Source organism: Takifugu rubripes, chromosome 4 (genome assembly GCF_901000725.2).
Source record: "Takifugu rubripes chromosome 4, fTakRub1.2, whole genome shotgun sequence".
Lineage (NCBI taxonomy): Eukaryota > Metazoa > Chordata > Actinopteri > Tetraodontiformes > Tetraodontidae > Takifugu > Takifugu rubripes.
In genome coordinates, this window is record NC_042288.1 from 7,679,643 (window position 1) to 7,707,142 (window position 27,500).

Sequence of the window (27,500 nt, forward strand, 5' to 3'; positions counted from 1 at the left end):
AAACATGATCTCTAAAACTGAGGTCGACCTTTTTTCTGATTTTGTCAAGCTTAAATATTCAGTATTTGCTGTCGCTCACTCCTCTCATGCTCCTGAAATAGTAGTTAAGGCATCTCTGGGAGCTGCTGTTGCTATGTAACTACCATAAGCTGGCATGTTCTCAACATAACACACATCCCAAGCTCGTGTGCAAATAACATGCTTCAACAGAAAGTGTCAAACATCATCTGAAAAGGAAATAATCACCTGTAGCTGTCTTGTTTGGAGTTTTGCTTATTTTATTCTTTGTGGGATTGAATATGCTTTATTTTTGTACTCACAAACATTGGACATCTCGGGAACCCTGGCATAATACGGCCCATGGAGGAACTCGGGAGGATTATCATTGATGTCCTGGACCTTCACGATGAACTCTGAAGGAGGTTCTAAAGGCTTGTTGGTGTGTCTGTCCACCGCCTGGGCTGTTAAGGTGTACTGTGCCTGCTCCTCGCGGTCCAGGGTTTTCGTAGCATGGATGTTTCCCGTCTTGTCATCGATAACGAAGATGGTTCCTGCACCCTCTCCGGAAAGAATGTACTTGATATTGCCAGTGCCCGTGTCTACGTCTGAGTGGAGCTGAAAGAGCGAGATAAGAAGAGTGAGGTTTTGAGCGCTACTTTTAGTCGAGTTGCATTTTGCCGTTCGTAAAACTGGATGTGTAATACTCACCCGGCCCACCAGCACCGGATCGGGTCCAGTGTACTCCTCAATGACGAAAAACTGATTCCAGACCCAGCCTCGTTTGGACCTGTGGAGAACCTGCCCTTCCTTCCCTCCCCTCTGCCTGTGTCTGTGCAGGGACAGGTGACCTGCAAGCAGCATTGGCTTTTTTATTATTTGCTCTTCTGGGTCACTCTGTGCAAAAATGAGTTTAACATCACAGCCCAGTTTGTTTTGCAGATCCAAAAGCGGGTGTCGGTCGGGGACCTCATCAGTGGAGAGGACCACTTTTGCATTAGGGGTTGCCAGTTCAAGTCAAGCAGGGAAAAAGTGGACCATGACAGGAAATTTATCAATAACATGAGAACATCAAGGAAAATGATAGGAAAGACGGAGCAATTTATTTATTGTAGGGCCAAACTAAAAGAAGCAGGTGTGGAGGTCATGCTGGTGTAGCATGTTCATACACACTTTAATATGAGCCTGTAGCAACAGAAGACTTCAGTCATACCTGAATGTCTGTGTCTGTGGCTCCTCTGATCCAATGATCCGTTTCCTCTTCGGGTTCCTACTGCAACACCAAAGAGTGCGGAAATGCCAACCAACACCAGGAAGGCCTTCGTCAGGCCGAGGCCTCGTCGCTTGAGCATCACCATCTTGACGGATGTGAGCAGCTGTGCCCGAGGATCTGCTCTCTACTGCTGCCCTTCTCCCAGTGGAGCTCTGCTCCCACTGAGTCGATGTCTGAGTTTTCTGAACAGAATGTTGCAGGATGCTCTTCCTAATTCATTGATTTAGATTGTTGCAGACATTCGTCAAGGCCTTTTCTCGACACTGCCAAGCTCTCCGTGTTTTTCCCTCTTCTCTGTGTGCTCGTTCCCTCTCTCCTCTGAGCAGGCAGCCTGAAAGAGAAAAAAGATGCTTGGTAGGAGAATATAATAAAAAAATCTGCTGAAGTTGCTGCGGAGCACATTTACATTCAGTTTAAAAACCTTGGCACTGCAAACACATTTATCTTAATAAAATAACACATTTTAAGCTGACAGCAGAAATACTCGTTTTATGTTATAAAGGGGTAAATCTCCGAATGCAGCTGGAGGTCAGCCTTTTTTCCCCCCCAATAGCTGCTGTGTTGATTAAGACATTGTACTAATTAGTCAGACAATGCTGTCTGTTAACTCATCGGCTTTAATTCAATTAGGCCCCGAGTGGTTCTGAGTGGGAGGTGCAGCTCACGAACAGCATGTTGTTGTGTTTGTGTTTTGAACTTGTTTCAAAGTAAAAGCACTGTTAACCAAAATATAATTTATGAGTCAAAGGCTGGTGTCGCTCAACCTTCCCTCTGAGTGGGTTTTCAGTTATTTCCAACACCACATTTGGTCCAGCATTTGGCTTCAGATGACTTGCACCGAAATGCTTTAATATCCTCCTTCCCGTCCCGCTGGTTCATGTTGACTGATGCATCACTTTCACACAGCTGCACCTCCATCGCCTTCATTATGGCGTCTGATACGGTCAACGGAGGATTTGGGACAGGACAGCATGCAGGTCGGCCAATTTCTGCCCCACTTAGACCTGCAGTATTTGTCATAGCAGGGCGAGACATCTGATCAGTGCCAAATTAGACCTCAAAATAATTGTACAGCCGTTAGAGCTGCAAAATCATTAAACACAAGCAGGAAGCACAAACAAAACCCTTTACAACAGTTTCTGTTTGTACTGTGTCCCCAATCTTAAATGTTCCTGTTGTTTGTTTATGTGCTCTGATGTTTTCTGCTGCTTGATGGCTCAGTAAACGAGAAAATTCCTTTAGGGCTCATTGGCGCCTGTTGACCAAAAGACCAGCGAACCAGGAAGTGTTGACAATTAATCCCACACTGGCTCATCATCTAGCTAATTACCCTTGAGTCGCTGATTGATGGGCATATCTGAATGTCTCCTCATCTCACAGCTATCTTTAGCGAGTTAGCAATTTAGCTAAGAAAGCTAAAGAGAGGGGGATGCAACAGGAAACTCTAGTAAAATATGAACTCCGAATAAAAATCCTTAAACACGCTAATAGCTGATACTGTTTTGTATTGAAGTATCAGAAAAGTTTGCTGGTGACTCTCGTCTGCTTGACCTTGTTTGGGAAGGATCTGACACCTGCTATAGCGAATCTATTAACAAGCTCTCAAACTGTCAGCCGAGTGTCAAATGAAGTGTCTTCCACATTTATCAAGTCAAAAATAAAGCATTTCCAAAATAAACCACTTTCACGGACACCCTGATACCCTGCCCTTCATTTGTTATTTGTCTGAAAACCTGTCAAGTGAAAACACATAAACAACAGTAAAAGAATGAGATAGATTGATGAGAGCATCAAGTATGGCAGCTCCGAAATCCTCTTTTAATGCGTGACTCGCTCGGGTGACAACGAGTCGACGCAGCTGACAAATGCTGCCTGCTCGAAAATTAACGGCTAAAATTAAGTTTTCCAGATGAAGCGGAGGAGCCGGTGAAGCCGGCGTTATTTACAGCCTCATCTGAACTCGGGTTCTTTAAAATAGATTCCATAGCAGGTTGCTTTTCTGCTCATTCATGTCTAATGGGAGAAAGAGCTTCACAGGAATACCAGAGAGGGAGGAGGGGGCGGGGCGGTATAAGCAACACAGAAGCAGACCGTGATAATGACTCTCTGGGGCCAGTGTGTCTTCTGGCACGGCCACTTCCTCCCTCTGGGTACTCGACTCTGGACTTGGATTCGAATCCTGAACTGCGTGGAAATGTTTGTCACAAGTTTGATTGACAGTTTAAAAAAAAACAAAAAAACACCCGTTCTCTGGGCCTCGCTGTCTGCTCTTCATACACTCATTTGAGGGAAAATAAATCAGATTTTGGAGCGGAAATACTGTCTGGTTCCCCCGATTGTGTCCTCTGGATGGCCGTCATGAACTTCAAATGTTTTACAAAGAGAACTGATGAACAGATGGTTTTACTTGCTGAAGTGCCTCCTAATACGCACTGACATACTGGGAATGAAATCAGTTTTGTTATTATAAAAAAGAAAAGAAAAGAAAAGTCCAATTGGGTGAATTTAGCTGATGCTTTGGGACTGAAATCAGTACGTAGACCTTCCTTATTTTATTCCTTCCTCTCCAGCTGGGTCTCGTTATCGTCGAGGAGCTGTAAATATCTATCTAGGAACGCCTCCATAACAGGCAGCTGTTAATCAGTTGAATCAATTTCTTCTTTTTTTCCTTAAACTACAACAGGATGGAAAATCAGGATTGTTCGCCCCCCCTGTTGCCGTCTCTGAGTCAGTCTATTAAGCATGATTCAAGCATGTATGTGTGGTCCGCCTGTGTTTTGCCCTTTAGCCTCATTTCCCCGCGGATGAGCTTCGCGCTCTCAAGAGTTTTCTGCTCAAATATACCTTCTAGACTCACCCCAATGGAACGTTAGAATTAAAACAGAAGGGAGGAAACACCCAAATACGTATTTGTCGGAATGTTTGCTTGTATGTTCACACCTTTCTATATTAGAGCACGGACTGAGGCCTCATCCAGAAGGTCCTCTTGAGTTATCTTAAGCATGCAGTCGAAGCAGGTTTTAATAATTCATCATGTGTTGTTTGGATGGGGCGTTATCTACAAAGATGGAAAAGCATCTGTGTTATGATAATAGCTGCTGATGGAAAAAGCTGCTTCTTGACGGAGATAATTCATGATCCAGCTCAACACGTTCTGGCTTCTAAATTGACTCGCATCAAGAAGATGGCCTTCCTGTTCTTAGCTTACCCCAGTGAAAACAAACTGAGCCGACAAAAAATACATAGATTAAGTAAAAATACACTGGGATTAAGAATGAGCTGCCCAAAAGTACAGGAAACGGCTGTGAAATGTGTTATTAGTTCTTGCAGTGGAGCCTGAAGGCGACATTTGTAGCTTATCGGTTCTAACAGCTGAAACATCATCGCTGGCTCCTGCCATATTGGCGCCATGTGGCACTTCTGCTCCGACACTAACCAAGATGGTGGCACGGGACAGAGTGGCGGGCTGCTCAGGGTTCGGCACTGCTGTCATCACCACATTAGCATGGCGTAAAACCACTTCTGTTGTGATCCAGAACTCCGCTCAGGCTAACTGCGCTAAATTACCCAGGATTGAAGATCAAGGATACCACAAACATACAAATTCTGCCTTTTGCCAGGAGTGGAAACCTGCAACCATTTACTCGCACAAAAGCCTTCCCCCAGCCCCCGAACCCCTCAATAACCCCGAATGCTATTCAAACCAGATGGGATACCATTTTTCATTCTAATGCTGGAGGAGAAAGGAGGTCATGTGAGGTTTAGAATGAGATTTTCTTAGTGTATGAATCCACTGCTGCTTGCCAAAACAAATCCAAGGTCCCCGTGGACTTTATTTTCTTAACTTTTCTTTAAATATCTGCTTCTTTCAAATTACATACTGGCAAGGAGAGAATTAATAAGAAGAGGGATGCATGAGTTCTTTAAAACAAAGCAAATTTGTCAAAAATCCTCCATTTATGCACATGTCTGAACATCTTTCTTTTTTTCTTTCATTATCATCTGGGTGTTAATGTAAAGTCTCTAAATGACCTTTGGAACAGCAAGGGGCTCCTGGGTATGTGACTAAAAAGGAGACAGACTGAGAGCTGTATCAGAGTTCACTCTGTGGATCTGGTTTCAGGAGCCGACTCTTTGTGGTCTGTTAAAAGCTTCAAAACAGAGCGACACTGGAAACAGACACCCACACTTCAGATCACACCACAAAACCTGATCTTTAATCACCTTTCAATTAGAAGAACTAATAGGCGTGTTCATGTCCGTGTGTGTTTGTGCACAAAATGTCCTCAGCTAAATAGCGTCTCTCACACACAACTTCTTCCTATCGTCTTCAATTTACCACCATTAGCGTCTCTTTGTCAGGTTTCCTAGGCTGAGTCGTACACATTTATAAATACTCTCTCCTTATTACTGACATGAGGACAGATGGTTTTTGCAAAGAGGATGAGAAGGTTTGTCTCTCCCTGACAATGTGCTGGACCACTGGTGATTTGAAATTCGGATCTTTTTATTGGCCTCGGTTCTTTTCTACATTTGCTTTAGTCTTGTATCCCAACTTTATGAACCAAAGCCTACAAATACAACCAGGCCGAACAACATTTTGCATATGAAGGGACACTAAGGGAAGTTGCTGCTGACGAACACAATCTGTTCACAGCAAACACTCAGAGCTCAGAAAAACATTCACACTTTCAGTAAAATAAAGTCATTTTGCATGTTTATTTTTGTTTTGCTCATTTTGATTAGCTTAATTACTGAGCATCACTCTAATTTATATGGAAATCCTATGCAATTTGTGGTAATTTATGTGCAATCAGACTAATTATTTCTGGTAATGAGTTGGAGATGGCTCCTTTTAAATCACCAATATTTTTGGGGTTTGATGGAATGACATCTGCTGCTGCCTCTTCAATGATGGGCTGTCGCAGTAAAAACAAACCGGTACTTCTTATATGGCATGAATGGTTAGCATGGTTGATTATCACAAAAACAGCAAGACAGTAGCTGTTCCTCGTCTGCAGACTGTGGAGACTCAACATGGAGACTGCAGCTTCTACAGGTGAATCACTGAGTATATCCTGTCCGGCTGTGCCGGCAGCTGCTCCGCCCTCACCTGGAAGTCTCGCCAGAGGGAGGTAAAAGCCGCCCGGCACATCAACACAACAGACCTGCCGCCTAAGTAGGAGCTCTACGTCCAGGGCAGCAGGAATAGGGCCAATCGGATTAGAACAGACCCTCAGCACCCTGGTAGCAGACTGTTCCAGCTGCTGCCATCTGGACAATGCTACCGCAGCATTGGGGCTGCGCTACCAGACTCGGCAACCGTTCCTTTACTGTTGGACTCTTTTGACATAAACACACTTTAACAATCATATTTGCACATCAGAAGGTGCACATTACTCCATCATCCTAGATTTGTCTATGTAATTCTTATAGTTATTGTTGTGTGTACCAAATTCTTTTCATATACACCCCTGTGTGTTGTATATTCATATTTAGGTCCGAGCTTGACAAGAGTTTCATTGCCGCTGATTGCTGCTATAATTATTCTGCACACAACGAACAAATCTCAAACATAATCACACCCAGGCTTGTACTTAAACACTGAAATTATTCAGTTTTTGTATTGTGTAAGTGAAAGGCCATTAAATGGTTGTTCCTTGTTCCAGCTAACATGACTGAGGAAAAAAAATGAAATTGTGTCTTTAAATTCAGGAAAACACAATGAAAATATAATGGGAATGTGCTGCGCTCGTCAGTTGGGTGCATCTCTTTTTCTGGTCTTTCAACGTGAAATCCTCCGGCATTCAAAACAAGTTGATAACCAGACCGGTTGCCTCCAAATGAACAGCCAAAATAGACGGCAAAACAACGGGAGAGTTGATGAGGCTCTAAGCTCGAGGCGAAACAATGGCTCTTCAATTAGCTCGCTGACCGATATTTATGGCCTACTGGCTTGTGTTGGGAATGTCCTCTTCATTGCATTTAACTTTGTCACTATTGGGATTTTCATTCTTCACAAATTGCAAATGCAAACTTCAAAATGGAGATGTTCACAGTTTATTGTGCTATTAATCTCCAAAATTAGAAACAGTGGATTTAAAACTGAAAAGAGGCATGTGTAAGGACCTTGCGCCAACAATTGACTTGTTATCCCCTTAAATAGAAAGCTTATGAATGTGCCTTTGCAGTGCATCCTTAATTATCCAACACTTTTAATTTCTTCCCGCTCCACCCTTCACTTTCTCCATCTTTGGCCGTCTGCATTGTCTGCTCCCCTGTCCTTCTACTCCTCCTCTGAGCCAATTATTGCAACTGCTGACTGGAAATACAATGTTACAGACATGCTATTAATTAAGTGTTAAAGGAAGGAGTGAACAATCAGTCAAAAAATGCACAGAATCAATCATCTTTACTTATTTTTCCGCAGATATGAGCACATCCGTGCAGATAAATGAATGCATTGTAGACATCTGCTAACGTTCAGGGGCCAAAGTTGCAGATATTACTCAGTGAAAGATTCATGACAGTGTCAGAGCACCGTTTAATCTGGGAGACAAAGAGAGATAAAAAGACAGATGATTATGACAAGGGACTTGCCAAGACAAACGCGGGGTGGGGGGGGGGGATAAGAATGGCTGCGCACGGTTCCTGGAATAGAAATGGGGGAGGGTGGAAAGTTAGAGGAAATTATTCTATGGAAAATCAGGCAAAACCTGATGCTTCTTACTCACTCGTCTCTCCTGCTCTATTTCTGTATATGTCTGCCTGTGTTTATCTGTGCGGTTTTGGTCTGCAGCCCCTAAGAGAGGGCAGTGACATGAAATGTGGGGGCACAGGAAACAGTGGCGTCTGGAATCGATTTGAGGCTAAAGAAAAATAGAATACTTTAGATTCTTAAAGTCTCAGGGAGCAGGGAAAAAGCCGCAAGGAACGGAGGAAAGGTGGGAGAGCGAGGCCTCTTGGCCACAAGAAAAGAGGAGACATAAAGCATACATGAAGAAGGGTTTATACTGAAACGTCTATGAGGTCCACATGCATCTAAATCCATCTGCGCCTCTTCAAAAATAGCCCGAGCCACATACGAGACGCACGGCATCTGTGATTCTTCTGCACGGGTAATTTGTATGTCTGCGCCTGGTGCTCTAATTGACTGTTGACAAAAGAAGCAATATTTGAAGGCTGCACAAGAGCGACCGCATGACTTTATATTCACGGCATGAGCCTGTCCAGAATGACGGAACTGGGAGAGCTCTGGGAGCAGGGCCAGTCAACAAATGAAGCCACATGCAAGAATATAAATGAATCACTTTGCTGGAGCAATTCAGGTAGGAATTAAATAAGGCCACAAAATCTGAAGTCAGATGGAGACAATAAACGTGAGGAGCTGAAGGGCAAGAAACCCGGGGGGATGTTAGGACGTTGAAGTTTATTTTATATGTCTTTTCAAACTACAAATAAGAACCTGTTTATAACCTGTTGGTGATGTGATGTCAGCGTGTTAAGGTTCCCAATAATCCTTCCACAGCCTTAAGATACTGGGAACACCTCAACTTACAGTGGAATGTGCAGATGAAGTGCTAAGGTTGAGTCCAAACCCATTTTCGATATCTACATTCTCGGTCTTTGGGCTTTCCCCCCAGATCGTGTCTGGAGTCGAGGGTTGGGACGCGATGACCATTGCTCGACTGTTCAGTCACCGTCTGCTTCTCCTTCGTCTCGTCTAGTTTACCATCTCTCCGGGGGGCTGCTTCCTTTTGTGTCATGTTGAAAACCACAAACTTAGACAAAAGTTTATCTCCATCCACCGACTCGACCGTGACAACAAAGAATCAGGCGGTTCTGAGATGATTTGTGTTAATTACAATATTGTAAACTATCCCCTTGAGACCAAAAGGAGTAAATAAAGGATGAGGAAATGATGACGGATGAGCAGGTGATATTTATGAAGTAAGGAAGTAGGAAGCAACAAAGTGAGCTCAGTGTCCGGTGGAGTTTTTCCCCATGTTCCTTCCACTCGCACTCCTGGTGAATGTGTTCCAACGGGATGGATAGAGGCTAAAGATATTAGAATATGAGACAGGAGGGAAGAGAGATATCAAAGTAAGGCTGAGAGGATCGGAGGTGGAAATCCTCTTTTTTTCATTCTTCCCCATAGAGAAATGAGAGAGTTAATCCTCAAGGGCTTACATTTGTTTTTTTTTTCTCTCTCCCTCTCCATCTCGCTCTGTATTTCACTACCTTTGCCTTCTGACATGGTCTCTGCTTCCCGATCTTAATATTTCCATCTCATATTCATGAAGTGTTTCTATGCTCTCATTCACCATTAGCATTTTTCAGTCCTCTCTCTTTCCTCCTTTTTGATTTTCCACTGTCCCTAATTCTTCCCCATCCCTCCTTGCAGGGTTTATGGGTTTATGATGCCTGGTAATCTCACTGCAAACACATTTATCTGCTCTTTCTTTGTTTTCCTCTTCTTATGGTCCCCCCCCCCCCCCCCCCCCTTGCCCAGCAGGGTGCCAGAGTTGGATAATGGTGCTTATAGGTTGTTTATATTTTACACATATGGAGGGAATGTATGGTGAGAAGAGAAGCATGACACAAAGGCTAAAACAATTGTGCAGAAGTGTTGAAAACAGGGTAAAAGATACTACAATAAAAGTCAAAATTCTGTCTGATATCTGTAATTAAAAGCTGAAAAACTTCACATCCCTCCGTCTGCCCTGAGCCACCTGATTTGTCTGGCTTTCCTAGGTATTTGGGTCACAGTGCATTGTCCTCATAGAAATCCACTACAGGTTGCTTTAAGGTGCTAAGCTTGGTTGATCAAACCAAGCCCTGTAATCTCATATTGAGGGATAACTCCACATACCTTAAATCATTTGAGCCCAAAGCCAAAAGCAATTTCCTCCCATTTTAAAGAAGCCATTTTCTCCCCAGAGATTGATCTATTAGGCTTTCACACAACCTCTCTGGCTTGATTTCATCACCCTGTTTCCAAAGATCTGATGATGATCACGAGTGTGAGCTTCTGAGTCTAGCCTGAACGTTAGACCGGAAGAGTTTCTAGAGCCAATAAATGAGACTGATTGTGCAACAGTTGGTCCCATCAGTTGAAAGCGAAGCAGAACCACGAACAAAGAGGAAAGAGTAATTGCAAAAATGTTGATCCAGACGAAGCTGAAGCGTCTTATATGGTGAAGACTTTTCCATCACATGACATTTCAGGATTGTTGGGTGCTGAAAGTCAGGAAATTTCAATGCCGTTTGAATTTTCCAATCCCTGTTGGTGCCTCGGGCATTAAATGTCAGGGACATTGAACGTTTTATCCCAATTCCAGTCTTGGCTGTGGGAGTGAGGATTTGACATTAGATACTTTATGGAATGAAAATGCAATCATGACATTTAGTTGGTACTATAACTCTCTGCCTTTCTGTGCAGCGCAAAACCATTTTGAGCTGAAAGAGACTGATTAAAACTGTCCTTCACACTCATTTAGAGGCATTACGCTGATACTCTTATTCAGAATTTTGAAAGACTGAGAGCAACAGTGGCATAAAGCAGCACATTGCAAATGTTACAAAAGGCGGAGGCTGAGGCCAAAGCATTAATCTAGTGTCCAGAGAGCGTCTGACATGCATATTACCCTGGAATTTGTGTTTCAGACTAAAATAGAAAACAATTTCAGTAGCTCTTCATGTTTTCTCATGTACAAATAATCATCTTAAGCATCTGATCACAGGCTCAGACTGTAGTAGAAATAGCTATTGGATGTTTGACACCTTTGGTCCCTTCTGCTTTGAGGAGTGTGAAGGTAAAGCCTCTGTTTCTGGGAACTCTACAACCCTCAGCCAGTAAGAAAGTTTTATTCTCATTTATTTAAGGCTATATTTTAATGTTAAACGCACAAACCCCGCCATCTAAAGTCAATAGACAGTACCTGCAAGTGCTCTCGTGTCTGGGTATTTCAAGGCACCAGAAAGTGAGATGCACACGCATCCAAGTAAGAGGGAATGATGTTGAAGGGCGTGTTTTAATGTCATTTTTTAACACTGCAGAAATTATCACAGCGAGACAGCATAACTTTATCTTTTTAATTAGACAGAAGAAAAGCAGCTGGTTTTCTAACAGCGGGCTTGGTTAATTTAATTTAATGGGGATTGCTAGATCACAAATTTTATAACTCGGCATCCTCTCGATTGAACCACGCTGTTGGAAAGAAATTGGTTTTTACGTCAGTGTTGCCAGTTATTTGAAGCAAGCTTTAATCATTTACCTCCCAGAATCATAGAAGAGCTTTTTTTTTGGATGTGACTGACCTATTACTTGCCACTGCTCTCATGGACTTCTGGAATTATTTAATCTCATAGCATCTATTTGTATTTCTGTTGGTTAGAAATCTCAGCTATTTAAAAAAAAACTTTCTGGGCTTTTTAGAAGATTTTATTGATGTGTTCCTTTCTATATCTCGCTCTCAATCAGTCAGACGGCTGGGTAATCAATAGTGGTGGAGGGCATTAAAAATCCCTCAGTGCGTGTTAGCGTAAATCCCTGGAAAGGGAATCTTCTCGTCTCTAATTCCTAATCCTTATCTCTCCCTCCAGATACCCCTCAGTGTGACATTTTGAAGACATTCATGACTGATAGTTAACGAGTTTTACGATTCGCCACTTTGCTCCTCAGCCAACTTTGAGATCATGTTACTTAAAGTAAAAATTTCTATACTGTACCTGATAATACACAGCTCTTTTAAGTTATAGCTATAACATAGCTATAATGTTAAATTATAGCTAAAACAATACTACGCAACAAGGCCTGGTCTGAGACCCAGACTGTGATGGTTCGTTATATAAATAGAAAAACTATTTGTCATTTCAGGAGAATTTTAACCTTTTGAATCGTTTCACCGCAGCTCCGCTTGATGTGCCGCGATGCTGCTGTAGGCGTGAGACTTCCTGTAGTTACTGTATACATAAGCCACCAAGCGAGTCTGGAAAACGATGTCGGAGTATGCAGTTGGAACCAGCGGGGCTTCCACCATTTGACTGAGATGTGAGATGTTTCCCAACACTTTTGCCATAACTGAGTCTGATGACGTGTGTGTGTGTGTGTGTGTGTGTGTGTGTGTGTGTGTGTGTGTGTGTGTGTGTGTGTGTGAGAGAGAGAGAGCTGAGGATTGTGCAGATGCAGCTTGGGGCTCTGCCGCCAGACAAGATTAATTTGACCATGCCACAAGTCTCTGGATCGGTGAAGCTTTGTGGCCGTGCTGCCTGTACACTGAAATGGAGGGTAATATCTCCTTAAATCATGAAAGCACAATAAACAAAGAAGAAGAATGGACGCTGGCCCCAATGTTCTCCCGCTATCTCTGTGTGAAACCCGCTAAAGACTAAAATAACAGGAAAGCACACATAGGCTCCCCCGTCGCCATAGACAAGGCCATAAATATGCTGCTTTCATTTGGCAGGAAAAAAAGCATTGAAAGGCAAATGGGAGAGGAGGAGGAGTGATGTGACCTGAGACAAGTTCAGATAAGCACTTTTGTTTCGTCTCTCTTTTTTCTACAAAGGCGAGATGCACACATCGGATCTCTTTGTCGGCTTGCCTGCTGCTGAGCTGTCATGGTGACAGGAGAGGTCATCTGGATGAATGTGTCCCATTATGGGATATGTGCTCAGATCTCAGTTTGGAGGCCAAAAGGTTAAACACCCAATCAGCACGCAGCGTTGCTAAACCCCTTTGAAACCCAGAATTAAATAAGTCACCAGCTGAATCAATAGATGTCAATAGAGGACACGTTTATAGGCAGTCTTGATGTTTAATCCAGGTAGAAACAGACATGGAGGAAGACTTTAAACGTCTTTATTTATGCTAGAGTGACATATGTTTGGAGGGTGACATTAAGCCTCAGATAACTGATTATTCACGCTCACTCACTGCCTCTGAATTTGTCATTCTCGTCAGTGTTGTCCAAAAAGCTGATATTAACGGCAGAGTGGAGATCATTGCTAAAACTTGGACAGAGATTCATTCCCAGGATTCGTCCTGGGCCCATAGATAATTGGATTGAGTGATTGATTGGGTGGCACGCTCAAATCACGAGCTCGCGAATGGTGTAACTGCACGTGAATTAGTCCCCGTTGATGTTATTTGTCATTGGGTTTTTTCATTGTATGGCACCTGAATCGATTGGCGCAGTTTTTCTGGCCTATTTCCGACGTATTCAGACCTTGTTTTGTCCGTTATCGACTCAATCGTGAGTTTTCAGGCAGCAGTTGAAGGATTAGAATGTGCTGCTCTGAAATCGGCTCATCAGCCTGCCAGCCCATGATAAGCACACTTGGGATCGATTAGATCTGCCTTTAATGTATTCAATGTTTTTTTTCCAAGGAGGAAAAAAACTGCGAAGCATGCGAGATGTAAGACCAGTGTTACGGTAACTTTGGGTACATGTGGCTGGAGGGCAAATGCTTTGATAGCCACATTCTCAAGAATTACATCATATTACATATCAGTTTTTACAAGCCCTCTTTCACATCCTCCCGAAGGCAAATAGAGGCTGAACAGTTATCACTGTTTTTTTTAAGCTATGAAAGGCAGAAATCATTATTGCTTGTGGCACTGAGGCAGAAACAGGAAAAGGCAGTTTAACAGGATGGAAAACAGTCTGCTGGGACCTGATGTGTCGGGACTAATTCACACACTTTTTTATTCAGTGCCCATGTTGGGGAGAGAGAAAGTGAACGCACCTTTAGCTCATTACTGGTGTGAGAGATGTTGGCTTTATGCTCTGGGTGATGATGCTGGTATGCCTGGAGAAACAGAAGAGAGAATTTCGATTATTAAGTGTGAAGTGATGTTTATGGAAGAGTAAAGACTTCAAAGTACACAAACAATATATATTTATGACACAATGTAACACCATTACAGGTCCAATGCATATAATATTTCCAGAAGATGGGAGCTCTGTTTTATGTGAACGTTGTTGAAAAAAGATCCAAGCAAACCAGGTAAAATAATACATGTTGAAGAAAAGCTGCATCTAGTGTAAATAAAGAACCTCACAAGGAGCCTTCACACACTTTTCTTAGGCTTCACATTAATGCATGACTACAGACAAATAAAGGGCATTTCATGTGTCTGTTGACCAGCGCTGTTCCACATCAAATCCACCAACAGTCAGTCCAATAGTTTGGCCAAAAAGCTTTTATTGTCATTTTAAATCACAGCTTGATGATGGCCCTTTTCACAGAAGGAAACATTCTTTTTCATGAAAGATCGTATTGTTACTCTAACTGATTTTGCTGGCATGTTTGACCAGCCAGGAATAAAACTCATCATGTCGAAAATTGTTCTCTTACATATTTCTGTGTTAGTGAGATAGTAGGATGTTGTCGTAGAACTGTAATAGCAAAATTATTGTTTTCTCGATCTTGTTTCTGCTTTGCAGTTTAGGAGGCTGCTACTGGAACCCTAACAGAGAAAATTGAATTAAGAAGATTTGTGTTGTGTGTCGTCTCTTTTTCTTGCTACTGATGAGAAAATCTGAGGTGTTCCATCTTCTGTGCCTCATAATGTCCCAGACAAACACACCGGGATCAAAGAAATTAAAGAGGGCACATTTCCTCTTTTCTTCCTGATTGCAACCTTGATTTGAGCATGCTCCACTCAACCGTTTTAACTAAAAGGGGTAATTTGTCTGACTTGTTTTCTCCTTTTCTGAGATTTCAGGTGATTTTCACTTCAAATTTAGATGGAAGCCATCTGAACCTCCCATCACGGTCTGTGTATGCGTTGGCTGTCAGGGGAGTTTGAAGGACACGCTCGCCGTGCCAACATTAACTACCAGTGAGAAGCCCTTGAGCAACCTACTTAACCTAGCCCTGTCCCACTGGAGCCCACTGGAGCAGTTCAGGGTCTGTGGTGGTGCTGAGTGGCTGCAGGGCAGCTCCCCTGTGTTCGATGTGAACTCCAGGTTGACTCAAAAATGAATATTTGTGTTCAATGCTTCAGAGGGCAGATATTGCTAAAATAGCAGAAGAAAGCAGTCCAGTAATGTGCTTTTTTTTTTTTTTTTGAAATAGAAAGGGTTCCTTTTAAATCGTGTCATGATGTGGGTGTGATGGGACACAGGTGAGGGAAAATTCTGAGAGGAAAAATACTCTCAGAAAAGTGTGGAGGCAAAATATATATAAAAGCAAACCCTGAATTATCCATATCTTTACAAATGTGCAGCAGGAGATCACACGGCTCCGAGGACAGATGCGCTACAGTCATTAACCTCGGCTGCTTTTGGCGGCAGAAAGGAAAAAGCAGAAGCTGAAATGTAAAAGAAAGCTTTGGAAAAGCACATATTGAATCGCTGACATGTTGAGCGAGCTTTAATTAAGGTGAAATTTCTCACAAAATCATGTGTGGAACTGCTCTGCTGCCATCAACCCCCCCACCCCCACCCCCACCCCCACCCCCACCACCTAAAACAGCTAATCGATGTGAATAGATTGAACTGTGTACAAGATGGATTTAGAGCAACGCCAACTCTGTCTGGGGGTTCAGCATACCCCAACAACAGAGAATTACATCAAATCATTAATATGCCATGTTGGAAAAATCAATCATCGTTGCACAAAGGTTGGTGTCACGTAGCGGATCAGCCTCTGGGTCTCTAGAGCAACCTTGGCTACAACGCCGCACCTGTCGTTAAGAGCGACGATCCTGGAAGGAAAAAGATGCCACCAATCTTTCAGAGACGGTTCCGTGGGTTAATTGCGATTATGTAACGCGATCATGGTGTGGGATGTAATCCTGCTGATACCTGTGGTGTTGACAGTATGCAGAGACGCGCCCACAACAGAAAATGACAGCTCGTTATGAGGGAGGAAAATGGATTTCACCAACAGCGACTGCGAGGGACCTTGAGACAATACTGTCAATACAGTAAAGTGTTTTCTGAATTGGTTCTTGTGTAAAATGTGTCATGCATGAATAATAGGCTATCGATTGGCGCTCCAGAGCCAATGTCTCTGTTGGGCACTGGTTTCATTGTCTCCACGCTGGACTGAAGAAGGCACTTATATTCTGGTATCGATCGGTTTTGACGAATTGCGTTCATATCTCGAGGGTGATTTTCTCCATGATAAAACATGTCGAGAACCTGTGAATTAAATCTCCTGCCTCAGCAATAAGAGCTAATCAAGGTTTTTAATAAAAGGTGCCGCGGTGCGTGACGGTCCCAGGTGAACAGTTGTATGGTGGAACCTGCGAAAATCCCTCAAGGGCGTTCCCTTAAAGTTCCTTTTTCTGTTGCGTTCCATGACAGGTTCACTCTGGCTTATGCGCTACCCTACATGTCTGTTCAGGTTATGTTATTATTTGGCTTCAGAAAGCTGAAACACAGAGAGTATGAGTAACATAAGAGTTTAAATATTTCTGTTATATTATGACACGCTGCCACTTCATGGGCACTACTTTTTAATAGAAAGCCGGTGTGATATAGCGCGGGCTGCATTTAGCTGTAGTCGGGGAGGTCGTTACAGGATTCTGAGCTTAGCTGCTCATCCTTGCAGAAGACAACAATTTGGTTGGGAGTTTTGGACCAGCGTGCAAATGTTGGCAGACCTGCTGGAACACAGAAACACAGATGCCCCGTGATATGCACACATAGGAGTAAACTGCCATCAGTGTTGTGGCTGTCATTAGCTAAAAGGCCTGGAGCTGGAGCTGGAGCCATCCCAGAATAATTATTCTGATTATAGTCCCTCCTGCTGAGCTTCATCCAAATGCATTTCATTCTTTTGGATTAAAATGTGGTCTTTTGGGTTCCTACAGCAGAGTGCAAAGATTTATCCCATGATCTCTGCCAACTGGAATCTGAATATCACCAATTAATAAAACAAATATCCAGGGCTTATGGAGTAGATGGCACGCGATAATTCTTTGGGGATGTGAGATGAAGTTACCACTTTTGCTCTCGGCCTCGTCGGCTTTTTCTCATGTCTGATGAAATGATTTAAAAACAGGAAGGCAACAATTCAAGAGAAAAGAGGCTAACATACATAAAATGTAAAGGACCACTAACCCTTTAGTGTCTTACAGCCAAGGAAGTCCTGATGCAGAGGCGCTGGAGTGAGTTTGTGCGTTTTAATGGTGACGATGGGGCGGAGGCGGAAAGCTTTTCTGCCCGGCACAACTAAAAATATATAATTAAGCCATTTCATTGTGCTAATTTCTTATTAGAGAGTGTTTCATCCTGAATGGACCCGACTATAGAGTCACAGAATCCCGTCTGACGTGCGTCAAGCACCAATAATATTCAGTCCTAATATCTCATGTTTCTAAATGGGGGTTTTATGAGTGTGATTTTAGGGCGGGAGTGTGTGTGAATGTGGGATTGTTAACTGCGAACATGTGTTTGATGTTCTCTGTGGGGAAATGATGCAAGCTGAATGTGATAGCAGCTTTGAGGATCAGCACAGTAGGCACAGCTGGTAGCCTGCCCCCCCCCCAACACACACACACACACACACGCACACACACACGCACACACTGGCTGGCAGTGATCGCTGGACCCCGGCTGTGTCACTACTATATGCATGCTAGCATGAACTTACAGGTGCGAGTGCACACAGAACCACACATATGTTACATGTAAAAGTTGCACATGTGGAACTGACACACAGACACACACCTTTATCATTTGTTGAAGGAACATTAAGTCTAATTTCTGTGCCTTCAAATACTGACTCACACAGTTCAGAGCAAACTAAAGCAGACCGGGCCATATTGGAAACGTCCACCTTCGTTGCACAACTGCCAAAACACATGAAAGAGGAGGAAGATTCCTCAATTTAAACGTCTCATTCAAGGTGTCATAGAAAGAATAAACTGAATTTTAAAAACCATAACTGACAGAATCTGTCTCGTCTTGAATAATCATCTTTAAATGCATTCTGTAGACTCGTTTTTGGTGCTTAACTTCCTTTTTCTTTATCATCCCTTTAGACAACCATGTCCCCTCAAACTACCCCCACCCCTGTACTCCTCCTCCACCTCCTCCTCATCTCCTGTCTGACTCACTGCTCGGTCTAAAATAAAATGCTCCACAGGAGAGGAAGGTGTGAGTGGAAGCCAGTTGCTTATTTTAAATAACTGGTGACTATAGACTTCTTTTAAATCATGATGCTCAGACATGCTGCCCCCACAGTAGTGCTGCACCGACAGCACTCCCTCCAGACAACAGCTTGTACATTTTTTTTCCACTTTCTCATTTAAAAGACAGACTTCTTTTTCAGACGCTCTAAAATAACACGATAGCTATAAGCTGTAACTTTGTCTATTGCGTAAAAGTGCTGTAAATGTTTTAACCTTTGTATTGGCTTTAAACCAACTTTTTAAAATCATTATTTTGACAAAGATACATGTCACACACAGTGAGACAAGAGGGTCCTCGTGGGTTTGAAAAGTCACAATACATTTCGTGCAAACCTCCTGAATGCATTTTGCAGCAGGCTGCACTCGAACGCTCATCCCATTAATGCTAAAACTGCAGGATGTGTGAGCAGCAGGCGTGGGTGTGAGGTCAACAGCAGACAAGTGTGATGCTGTTTGCCTTTGGAAAGCAGAGTTTGACGTGAGCAGCTGCGCCATGATGTAGAACCCTTCAGTTGTCCAAGAGTTCCGCTCCTCTCTTCTATCATTATTACCAATTCCTCACCAGATCTGTGGAAGCTAATTGATTTATTCAACAAAGTATTTGAAAAAAAACTCCACCATTACTGCAAGAAAGGCAGCAGTTACAGAATGAGGCGGCTGCGATCAGCGCTTAAGTTAGAGCCAGACGGGGAATTGCTTCAAAGGCAGAATCCTAAAGATGTAATGTTAATTATAGTGGATTATATTTCCTGTATTGATTTTCTCCCCTAATTCTGCTCCCTCCCTTGAGAATCCTACTCGTTTACAAAGCATCGCACATAGTTTAATATCAGTGTGGTAATTAAAAAAAAAAAAAAACACTAAAGACTTTACCCTCAGCATTGCCAAAGCCACGCATGGCATTATTGATTTAATAGCGCTTTTATTGGCCCCTGGAGGCTGTCATCAGAGCACAGTTGCCATTTGCATCTTCTGCTCGTCTTGTTTTTTTCACTTTCAAATTTTGGGGATAAAAACAACATTAAAATATTGGACAGACTTGTTTTGGAGCTCGGCGAGCCTTATTTTCACTGGCTGAAGGTCCTGAACAACATTTTATCGTTGGCACGTTGACTCGGAGGGATGGGCGAAACGAGCAGAAGCCGTTTAACCGATGAGGAGAGCAAAGGAGCGAGGAAGGAGATAAATGGTGGTTAGAGAGAAGGATAGAGGGGAGGAGGCAGGTAGATGTGTGGTTTCACATTTGCAATTGTGAATAGATGACTTGTTCCTGTGGGTGCAGTCATGCTCAGTTGTCACTGGTTCCACTGGTTGACGATTTTCATTCGGACAGTTTGTTATGGTGACACAATGTAGGAGCCACAAGAGAAGCTGCCTGGTGAAGTAAAACACAGTTAATATTGTTTTAACACCGTTTCTTTTGACTTGGAGTTACAAAAGATATCCATCTCAACCTAATCATCATATTCAGATGAAGGTAGATGTATTGATTCGTTTCTTCATAACCATCGCTGATTTGAAGACCGCTCACTCCATCACATGGGTTCATTTAAAGACAGACCAGCTTTGTCCTGCCTGCTAATTAATGAGTCCAGTCAGAGTGCTGGATGGCTGCACACTCGGTCCGTCTCCTCGGAGCAAAGCTTTGGCAGCCCGATGAATCACCGCATTCAAATGGTCTCGTGGCAAAAGAGCAAAAATGATTGAAAACCAAAGGGAGAAATTCATGAGGCTGGATGAGTGGTGATAAATGTATTAGCACCAGTTGACATTTCCATCACCACCTCATCGATCACCTTTGGGACATTTTAAATGCGGAGACGTGTGTGGATGTGTGTGCGTCTATGCGCGCCTGTGTGTTTCGCAGAAAGCACACATGAACACATTCACATATTGAAGTATTGGAGGATGTTTTTGCTTCTCTTGCACTTTCTTGTAACTCTGTCTACTGACCTATTGTCTTTTAGGTTTATTTAAAACAAACTTTTTTGGACGATACTTGGTCTTTCGCTCCAGTAGCTGATTCACTTCCACCCACATCCACAGAACGATGGCTGCTGCGTCAAACTTTAACCTCAATCTGAGCTCAGCAGATTGCACACACATTTCAAAACCTTTGACATGATGGTTGCGAAGAGCATCCGTCTTTGCATTTGTTCGTGGAGAGGATCTTTGAGTCACATATATAGATATAGCTGACTACTGTCAGCAGTTACACTGTAAATGATCAAAATAAGAGCTCAGTAAATCCAAAACTACAGCGGTGAGCTCCGCTGTACCTGGCCAAGAGGCTCATATCTGGGGATTCCCAGGACGTGGGGCTGCATTGTTCATATTTGAGATGGGGGCATGCACCACTTGTCATGCGAATATGCATCAGGGATGGAGGAGCTGGCTGAGAGTCTGGCATGACCTCCAGGGATATCCAGGTTCTTTTCAGCGTCACAAGCCTCACTGTATTCATTTTAATCTTTCTAATGTCGTGTCTCATACATCCTCCTCTGGATTACTCTTTCTTCAGTTGCCAAAGAATGTGGACAGATTTTCCCCCCCGGCATGCTTATTTGATAAAGAAACAACTGGATGTTCAGTAGTAGTTAACAACAAGGTGTAAGTGGCTCTGTAAATCTGGCCTTGACTCTCTGCTTTCATCTTTCTCCACTTTTGGTCTGTCTCTTGGTATTCAGCAGCTGCTCCCTGCAGCTCAGACTCTCTTATCTAAATCTCCATTCAGACAGAGAAAGAGACAGAGCAGAGGAGAGGGAGTCAGATTGATAATACAGGTCACTCTCCAATGACAACTCTAAAAGGCAACCAGGGAGTCGAGAGAAAAGAGAGGGTGAGTCTGCAATAAAAAGCTGGATGGGTTTCTGGTGAAAGCTGGGCCACGAAAAGCTTGCACACTTAATGAGTAGCTTGGTTCGGACGTTACTGTCCAGCGGTGGATTTTGGAGGCTTCCAGCATCTTCCCTATTTATTTTAAGATCTGTTGAATGGTGGCGATGATAAATCAGCAAAAACATCCAGCATATGTCTCAGTAATGAGGAGCAACACTGAGTGGTAGAAACTCTCTCTCAAAAACGTTATATTTCATACTCCTTTTGAAGCCACAACAATAATCCTTCCTTGTGTCTGGCAGTTTTGTGTAGGTGGTCTCGGCTCCCTTTAAAAAGGAGTGGAAAGCAATAATCTACCAGTATTGAAGTTGATCTGGCCTCAAATGGATACAAGGGTTTATTTCACATTGTTAAATTAATTTTAATTCTTGTTGTCCAAAAAAAAAGTTCTCCAATGAGCTGCTTTAAAGTTTCTGGGCAGGGAGCCACATATCATTTACTTCTTTTCGTCCAGCTCTCCCTCCCCTGGTTCATTCCCATACATGCTGGAAACTGGCTGTTGCCATAGTTATAGTGATCATCAATTAGCTTTGTCCTCTAAGTTCAGATTTCGAAAGCATAGTTTGGCTGACTTCCTGGGTCTCCTACACAAAGATGTGCTTGTTTTATCCTTCAGCCTGTCCCTCCACTCCAGTTGAGTTGCATTTATACAGTAACGGCTTACTTAAGTCACTCAGTTTCTTGCTATTTCGGCTGTAGCTTCACCTATTTCCCCCTTTCCTTCCTCATTGTCACCTACTTTCCTCACCTGAGGCGAGCTGTTAACGAAAAGCCAAATTGAATCTGGCATGTTCACAAGGCGCAGCATAATACGGAGCTAAAGCAAATGCAAGTATTTCCATGGCTACTGCAGAAGATCTCATATAACGATGCTTTTGCCAGCAGAACCAGCCCATTGCTGGATGTAACCTTACATACCTGTTCCTCCAGGACAAATAATCTATATACATCCTGGAGTCTGTTTAAATGTAAAAGAACTACTTTCCCATACATTATGCAGACCTTGTGTAGAGGCACACAGAGGTTGTTTAGAGCTGTTAACCAACCTGCCCACGCCGACGCACTGGAGCCGTAAAGCCAGTGTGTCAACTGTGCTTTTGTAGGGAACAACTGTTAAAATATCGGCAACATTGGCCCATTTCCTGGTACTTTTACAGGATCTGTTGAATTGAGCTACACCCCCACGATCACTATCCTCTGCAGGTCTCTCTCTTTGAACCTACTTGCTATATATATTTAGCCATCTCTCCTTCCCCAGTCATCCTGTTTTGTCTCTTTGTCTCTCTCTGCCCACCAGAACTTCTCTCACATTTCCACTCAGCAATACACTTTCAAAAGTTGTGAATGTACAGACAACCTTGATCCATCTCTGTCTCTCTCTCTCTCTCTCTGACACACACTCTCTTTCGCTCTGGCTAACTGAATGTTAAAAGCCTATAAGGTTTCTCTGCAAGATGCAGAGTTTCACTGCTCTGGTACTGGGCTGTGCAGTGTGTTGGAGTGGGTATTTTGTCCTGGAAGTGTAATGTGATGCAGTCTTTTACTTTAGGGAAGGACACACAGTCAGCAGATAGAGGTGATGACCTTTTCTATAGGACATGAGCATAAAGGACAGGCATGTGCTATTCCTAAACATGACATTGATTTTAAGATTAGGTAGCGGAGTTGTTTCTGCTTCTGTGCTGCGTTGCTTGGTTTAATTAGGGAAAAATTCAATTTTGCAGCAATTGCGACGCTAAATCTTCCCATCAGCATAATGTTAGTTCATAAGAGGGTTACTTTGGCTGCTTTCTCCCAAAAATATTGTCCAATTAATTGCGTTTGTATGCTAATTTCTAACTTTGGCTGCTTGTAATCAAACCAGGGGACAGTGAGGCAGTTTACACTCACTTAAGAGGTGACGGAGGGTTTGGAATGAGGTGGTTCTAGAGGCCACTGATAGATGAGCTCCTCTGCTTGGCAGCAATGAGAAGAGTCACTCGGAGAGAGCAGAGCAGTGACAGGAGCATTCGGATCAATGAGCAGGCACCAGATAGAAAATAGAGGTTGCCTTAATCAATTAAACTCCTAACTGCCACTAAAATGCTGTAACAAGTTGAGGAGGGTTTCTTCTGCCACATCAACTGGTTTCACGCTCTTTTTGGGCCATCAGAGACACAGTGACAGTGACCCCTTTGTTCCTGCTTTTATCCCTTTGTAATTTTCAGTCTACCTGATATGTCTCCCAATTACCCAGTGCTATAAAAAGCAGGGAGTTGTTGCTGCTTCCAGGAAGAATCCTTTCATTTTCTCCTGCGAGGCTTGTGCCACAAATGTCACATAACCACCCACTAAATGGCTTTATTTCTCACTTTTCTGCATTCTCCCGCTCGTTGCCGTAACGATCTGTGGCATCAGAGCATTTGTGGAAATGAATATCCATGTTTTTAGTTTTCGCACCATCAGAGTTGTTTTTAGGTGGTGGTGTGACTACAAAATGTTTCCCCATCACAAATTTGATACTTTGACCCGAATATAAATGGCTTTTGTCATAATGTAGCCCTCTCTCTCCCTCACACACACAAACACGCACTTCCTCGAGTATGAGCCATGGAATTGAAAAGCCACTTCAGAAAAATAATGGAGCTGCAGCATCCCTGCAGCACATGTGTTTCAACATGTGGGTGTTTTCTGTGGCTGTAGTCTTAAAGGCGGGATGTGCAAATGGATCTCTGAATGATTGTGCTCAGGGGGGGTTGACCTATTTGCAAAGGCAGCTGCTTTTATGAACGTCCATGCATTTGTAAGTATGATGGTGGGAGTGAAAGAGGGAGAGCGAGACACATGGAGGGGATGCGCTTTGATTTGCATCTGCGCGTGCAGGAATTTCAAATGCTCAAGTGAGGATGTAATTTGTTTTAATATCTTCCCATATGGATTCTGCATATGGGCTAATTAATTCACCTTTTTACATCTGAATGATATCTGAGCCCAAATGACTTATAATGAGAGCAAATGCTGAAAAAGCTTCCATTTGTTGATCATTAACGTTGGAGAAATTAAAATGTAAGATGTGGTACAAATGACATAAAACACTGAGAGGAATTTCTCTCTTTTTTGATGAATAGATAAACAGATGAGTGCAAGAAGAATGAAAACGAAAGGCGGCTTTGCTGGCAGAGGCTTGGCTGGTGATGAATAACCCCATCTGTGTGTCATTACTACTCAAACCACTAGTGCTACAAGCTCACACTGCAGAATCTGTCACAGATCCCCTCTAAACAGCCTCCAGGGATCCAGAGAAAGACAGAAAGGGGAGAGAATGGGAGCGGAGATGCCGTCTCCGCACTGGCCTGTGGACGTGCCGGTGCAGCGGCGCTGTGGGAACAGAAAGCAGGACAAGACGCACCAGGAGAATAAACACCTATCCCCCATCCCTCAGATGGCACACATCTATTTTTGGTGTCACTGAGATGAATCTGAAGGAGTGTTTTTCCTCATTTTTAATGCCAGTTTGTGTGCTAATTAAGGCCGGCCTCCCGGATCTTTGATGGCTTTGGTGGAAATGCTGACATTTGAGATGGAGCCCTTCCAGGAAGTGAGCACAGTAAAGAGACAAGGTTGATCAGAGACGGGACCAGAGGTCAAAACAAATAAGTTAATTATGAATTCAGCCATGATCCAGGCGTACTCCAGCAGAAACAAGCTACCGGATGTGACAAAACGACTCAGGCTTTACAATGTTTGACGGAAGTCAACAATTAAAACGTACATCGTTATAACTTCTTTGCCAACATTCCTGCTGGCTGTTCTGGGTTCTTCTTCAGGGTTTAATGAGCCAAAACCCTCCAGCAATAAAATGCCCTACAACAGATGGGGACAGAGTCATAGTGAAAGACGTTAAAATGCTCCAAACAATGCTCTTGTGTTTCATCCTAATTGGATTTTATTGGATTGAATTAATTGGATTCTGATGGAATTTTAATTCTGGAGCAACAATCTTCCCTTAACCACTTGCACTGGAGCTTGAATTGACATTGGAAAAAAAGAGAGGAGAGCATCCTGGACCGTTGGGAGCTTGCACAGGCGCAACTATGCAACCAAACTAAAGAACATGAAAAGTTGCTGTCAGCCATAGTAGCAAGGACCTCCTGTGAGGTGACAGTGGGAACTGCTGCACCGCTCTGACATTCACTTTCATGACCACGTTGATCTTGACGGTTCCCCACACATAAAAGAACGTTTGCTCTTCTGCTCAGCATGAGACACAGCTCATTAATTAAACAGTAGTTTGTGATGCGGCTGATGAAAGCCCAGACACACACGTGTGTGTGTGTGTGTGTGTCTGTGTGTATCTCAACTGGAAAAAAGTTAGTGCATCTCCTCGCTCGTGCAATATCCGTAGGATTTGTGACCAAAATAAGGAAATTAGAGGAAGATGGCGGAAGTTCTCCTAAGACGAGGTGAGGACAGACTGGCGTGTTTCATTGTGACTCAGATCTCCCCCTCACCAGTACGCCCAGCTGACACACAGACACAAACCTGCCTACATTCTCTGTCTCCGTCTGATGTGTGAGGCTTTTTGAAATGTTTTATGTGTGTAGAACAAGGCAGCTTTGTCTTCCTGCATCGCACTTCTTTGCACACATAGATAAAGGGAGAAGCATCATTACCTACAAGTATGATGACATCTATGTGCAATACCAGGCCATATAAATTCAGATCTCAGCCCGTCTGGCTATGGATCTACTTGTAATGCTGATTATGTGAAATGCTCTCATAATACTACTAAAGGGAAGCTTCATTTCAGGCTGAAACCTCAGACAGGTGCGAGGAGACTGTGAAGTTTGGATCTAGTGAGTCAAAATACTCTGATTTTAACGTTTTTGAAAATCGATGCAGCTGCCAAAATGCAATGTCCGAATGTGGCTTTAGCCTGCAGGGCAGCTGGGTTTGTCCTTTTCTGCATGTGTCGAATAAAAAGAGAAGCTGAGTGGAACAAACAGTCACCCTCCACTCGAATCAGCGTCTCTGTGGTGTGATACACCGGGAAGTGACCTTTCCCTGACTTGTCACAACACTCTAGGCAAACAAACGGAGAATTCTAACGGGCGGAGAAGACCGTTCCCGTTTGGACTTGCATTCCTGTCCTTTGCAAAGGGAAAGTGGTGTGACTGGGTGGTGATGGGCCCTGAAGATGGAGGTGAAAAGGCTGAATGGCAAAGGAAGCGGCGTTAGCCACCGGTCACAGGCGCAAACACTGAAAAGACCAAACCATTTACATCACACTCAGCTCATTTGTTGTTCACTGTGTGTGTGTGTGTCTGTGTGTGTGTAGGGGGTATCCTCTGACTTCCTGCAGTGTCTCCCTGTGTGTCCAACACACACCATTAAAATATGTGTCTCTCTTACTGCAGCCGACTGTAGTAAAATGCAAATGAGCTATGTTACGGCCCCTCTCCGCCTCACACTAAAACAACCTTTTGGACTACTTTACTACATCGTCTCTGGCATCCACCCTCCGTGATGTACCGGCTGCCGTCTCTGCTGTCTCTGTAATGAGAGTCACGCCTCCTCTTGGACCACCCAGCCTCTACAGCCAGAGCCAAACGACCTTTGAAACTTCCAGAACCTGATGACTATTTTGCTTCCCGCTAAGAAAACAACACATTTCAGATAAATGAGGATGCGTTCTACACACTGTTAAAGTTGTTTGCTTAATATACAGGAATGGGGCTGGTCTGATTCAAATTATGGGGACATTATGAGACTGTATGACTGTAATTTTAAATAAATACATGTGTGGATATGTGGGGAAATAGGTTTGAGTGTGTGTATGTCGCTACTTGCATTAGTTTGTAATGATTTTTAGCATACAGGATATAAACATTGGTTAGCAAGGCCAAAATGTGTGAAATTTGTCTCCTGAACACATACTTCACATCGTTGCATTGCTGGTTGGTTTTTTAACTGGTGAGATGAAGCCCAGACTTATGCATATGACCCTGCTTTCAGAAAACAACTCTGAGTGACGTGCAATGCTAATGAATATGGGGCCCTTTTCAGTCACCGTGGAGGCTGAGTAGACTCTTGAGGTCTGTTTATTGGAAGCAAAATCCTTTATCTGATGTAAAATAAAAAAATAAGAAACGCATAACTGTGAGAGACGATTGCCGTCAGTATTAGTGAAGTCACCAAGAG

At 43.2% G+C, this 27,500-nt stretch overlaps 1 protein-coding gene across 1 annotated transcript in view; it reads right to left on the bottom strand.

Moving 5' to 3' along the window:
* The window catches only part of cdh11 (cadherin 11, type 2, OB-cadherin (osteoblast)), a 59,727-nt gene that overhangs the window by 17,749 nt on the left and 14,478 nt on the right, over nucleotides 1-27,500 (bottom strand). The window contains exons 2-5 of the mRNA XM_011603071.2: nucleotides 14,021-14,083; nucleotides 1,211-1,601; nucleotides 709-848; nucleotides 321-615 (exon numbers count right to left, since the gene is read on the bottom strand). Of these exons, the coding sequence (XP_011601373.1) occupies nucleotides 321-615; nucleotides 709-848; nucleotides 1,211-1,355 (580 nt within the window). The 5' untranslated portion in view covers nucleotides 1,356-1,601; nucleotides 14,021-14,083. The remainder of the gene's footprint in view (nucleotides 1-320; nucleotides 616-708; nucleotides 849-1,210; nucleotides 1,602-14,020; nucleotides 14,084-27,500) is intronic.